Source organism: Rhagoletis pomonella, unplaced genomic scaffold, assembly GCF_013731165.1.
Source record: "Rhagoletis pomonella isolate Grant_MI unplaced genomic scaffold, Rhpom_1.0 Rhpom_scaffold_00004, whole genome shotgun sequence".
Classification (NCBI taxonomy): domain Eukaryota; kingdom Metazoa; phylum Arthropoda; class Insecta; order Diptera; family Tephritidae; genus Rhagoletis; species Rhagoletis pomonella.
Genome location: NW_023458558.1, coordinates 55505466 through 55508011, shown reverse-complemented (window position 1 = coordinate 55508011; position 2546 = coordinate 55505466). Strand labels below are relative to the sequence as shown.

The window sequence follows — 2546 nt, the reverse complement described above, 5'->3', positions numbered from 1 at the left end:
AATACATGCACATATCTGCACAGTGCCACCGCCCAGTGGGCAGCCGAAAGCTCAATTTAATTAACTAAATGTACGCATAGCAGTATTTAAACAGAAAATGATGAATTTGTTAGGATGGAACTTTGTCACTTTGTTTGTTTGTGGGGCGTAGAACAACGAAAAGTACCTATGTACATGAAAAGTACGCACGTATTCTACCTATAGTTCAGTGCCATCAAATATATTTAAGGCAAATGCCAGTCAGCTGGATAGTGGCTGGCTGCCGGTAGCTAGTGGTCATAAGTCGACGTAAAACTGCGTTGAAGTTTATTGTGCACACGTGCCCAAGTTCCAATGTCGTTGCGCGCGTGCTTTGTGGCTAGATACAGTGGCCTTGCCACGTCCTTGGCGCCATACAGTGTTCCAGAATACAAAATAATTGATGAATAGCAAAATACGGCAAGAAATTTATAATCCAAATGACGATAGTGAAGAGAAGAATCGAACATGTATATATATTTGTCCGGCTGTGCGGTCACACGATAACACGAATAAAAATTTATCGACACAGCTGACTTATGATCAGGCACCGAGAACTCATTTCCGTATTGGGTTAGTCTTACATGAGAACAAAATGCTCCCACAAAAGAACCAAACGGGGAAAAAAGTGTTTAGAGCAGTCTGAATGGGAACAAAATTAGGGTTGTTCGACTTCACTAGAAAGTCGACTTTCGACTTGTCGATCGACTCTGTACAGTCGACTTTAAAAGTCGACCGATCCACGAAGAAAAGTCGACTTTGTTCGACTTTTTTAATAAAAAGAAAATGTATTAAGTATACTCTGCATTTAACTCATATATTAGCTATAAATATAGGAGTCAGAATACGCCAAAAATATCATGATTTACCAGTGGTCTTTAGAATAATCTGTAATTTAGTGAAATTCAATGCTAGGTAAAAAAAAACAGACACAGGATTTTTAAAAATTTTGAAAATTATTCCAGTTATACAGCATGAAAATTTTTGAAAAAAAAATTTAAATTCTCACAAAAAAAAATTTTTTCAATCGATATTTGGTAATTACGGACAACTTTTTGAAAAATGCGGCCTTTCCGATGGAGCAGAATTGGCGGGTATTGGTAGAAATATAAGTGCCATTTTATAAGCATGGATAAATATGGGAGTAGCCCAGACAGCTAGTGGATTGGGTCTATCCACACGACTAATGTCGCATATTAACTGGAATCCTAACAGCAACGTTTTTAGCGGTGTTTAAAATTTTGTACCTTACGGATTGGTCAAATTCGAACCAAAGACTGTCTGTAAAAACTTACATAAACTCAAGCAGAAAAACTTTCTTGCATGAAATTGTTAAAATAAATATTATAATAATATTACGTTTATCTTACCTCATTATTAACTGAAGATTGTGGAGACAAACGATTAACAAATTTGAGGAATTTGTTTTCGTATAATAATTTTATGCGCTGCTCTTAAATGATTTGTACTGTTGTACTGTCATTAAAATTCATTTCGCTACCACACTTTTCACATTTCACTTCATTTTTATTAACAATTTTTTTTTTAAATACGACCAAACAGCACTCCGCGAGCTTGTTGGAAGATCAGTTTTTATTGGCAAATAAATTTAAAAAAAGTCGAGAGTCGAAAGTGAAAAGTCGACTTCAGTCGACTTCCATAAACTGAAAGTCGATCACTAAAATTCGACTTTCAGGAGTAAAAAGTCGATTTTGGTCGAAAGTCGAAGTCGACTTTGCCATCCCTAAACAAAATGAGAACATAAAGTCCGGGGACGTTTCCGTAAAGAACAAAATGCGCACAAAGCTCTCGGCGATGTTCTCAAGAAGAAATGAATGGAAACGAAACTTTCGGGAAGGTTTTCAGTCAGAACAAAATGAAAATAAAAATATCAATAATTACAAAAATTTGGTGAAAGTTCTACTCGAGAACAAAAGTTTAGAGAACTTAACGTTAAGAATGAAAGGGGCGTCTATGTACTCGGAAACCCCTACACCAAACCCGGAGCTGAAGTTTGGTACACTGACGGATCAAAACTTGAAGATGGAAAAACTGGAGCTGGTATATTTGGGCCGAATTTTAAAAGATCGATACCAATGGGCAGCTACCCCACCATTTTCCAAGCAGAGATTCATGCGATCGATATCTGTGGCAGAGAATGCCTCAGAAGAGGCACATCCTCTAAAAACATCTGCATTATGTCGGACAGTCAGGCTGCCTTGCTAGCACTGAGGTCCCACATAATAACATCCAAACTAGTGTACGACTGCCTCAACACCCTAAACGGTCTTGGAAGCAAGAACACAGTATTACTGGGCTGGGTGCCGGGGCACGAGAGCCATGACGGCAATGACTAGGCGGACCGCCTAGCAAAACACGGAGCTACCACACTATTCCATGGCCCGGAACCCTTCTGCGGGGCTCACCAAAGCCCACTTAAGGGAGGTCATAAACAAGTGGGTCGACAAAAAATTCGACAGACACTGGAATGAATGTCCGGGGCAAAGACAAGCTAAGCGGTTCATCTG

The 2546-nt window shown here is 38.9% G+C and overlaps 1 protein-coding gene across 1 annotated transcript in view; it reads left to right on the top strand.

Annotated features, from left to right (window-relative positions):
• The window catches only part of LOC118738270 (protein timeless homolog), a 26122-nt gene extending 25830 nt beyond the window's left edge, over positions 1-292 (top strand). The window contains exon 5 of the mRNA XM_036469195.1: positions 205-292. Within this exon, the coding sequence (XP_036325088.1) occupies positions 205-292 (88 nt within the window). The remainder of the gene's footprint in view (positions 1-204) is intronic.
• The last annotated feature ends 2254 nt before the right edge of the window (positions 293-2546 follow it).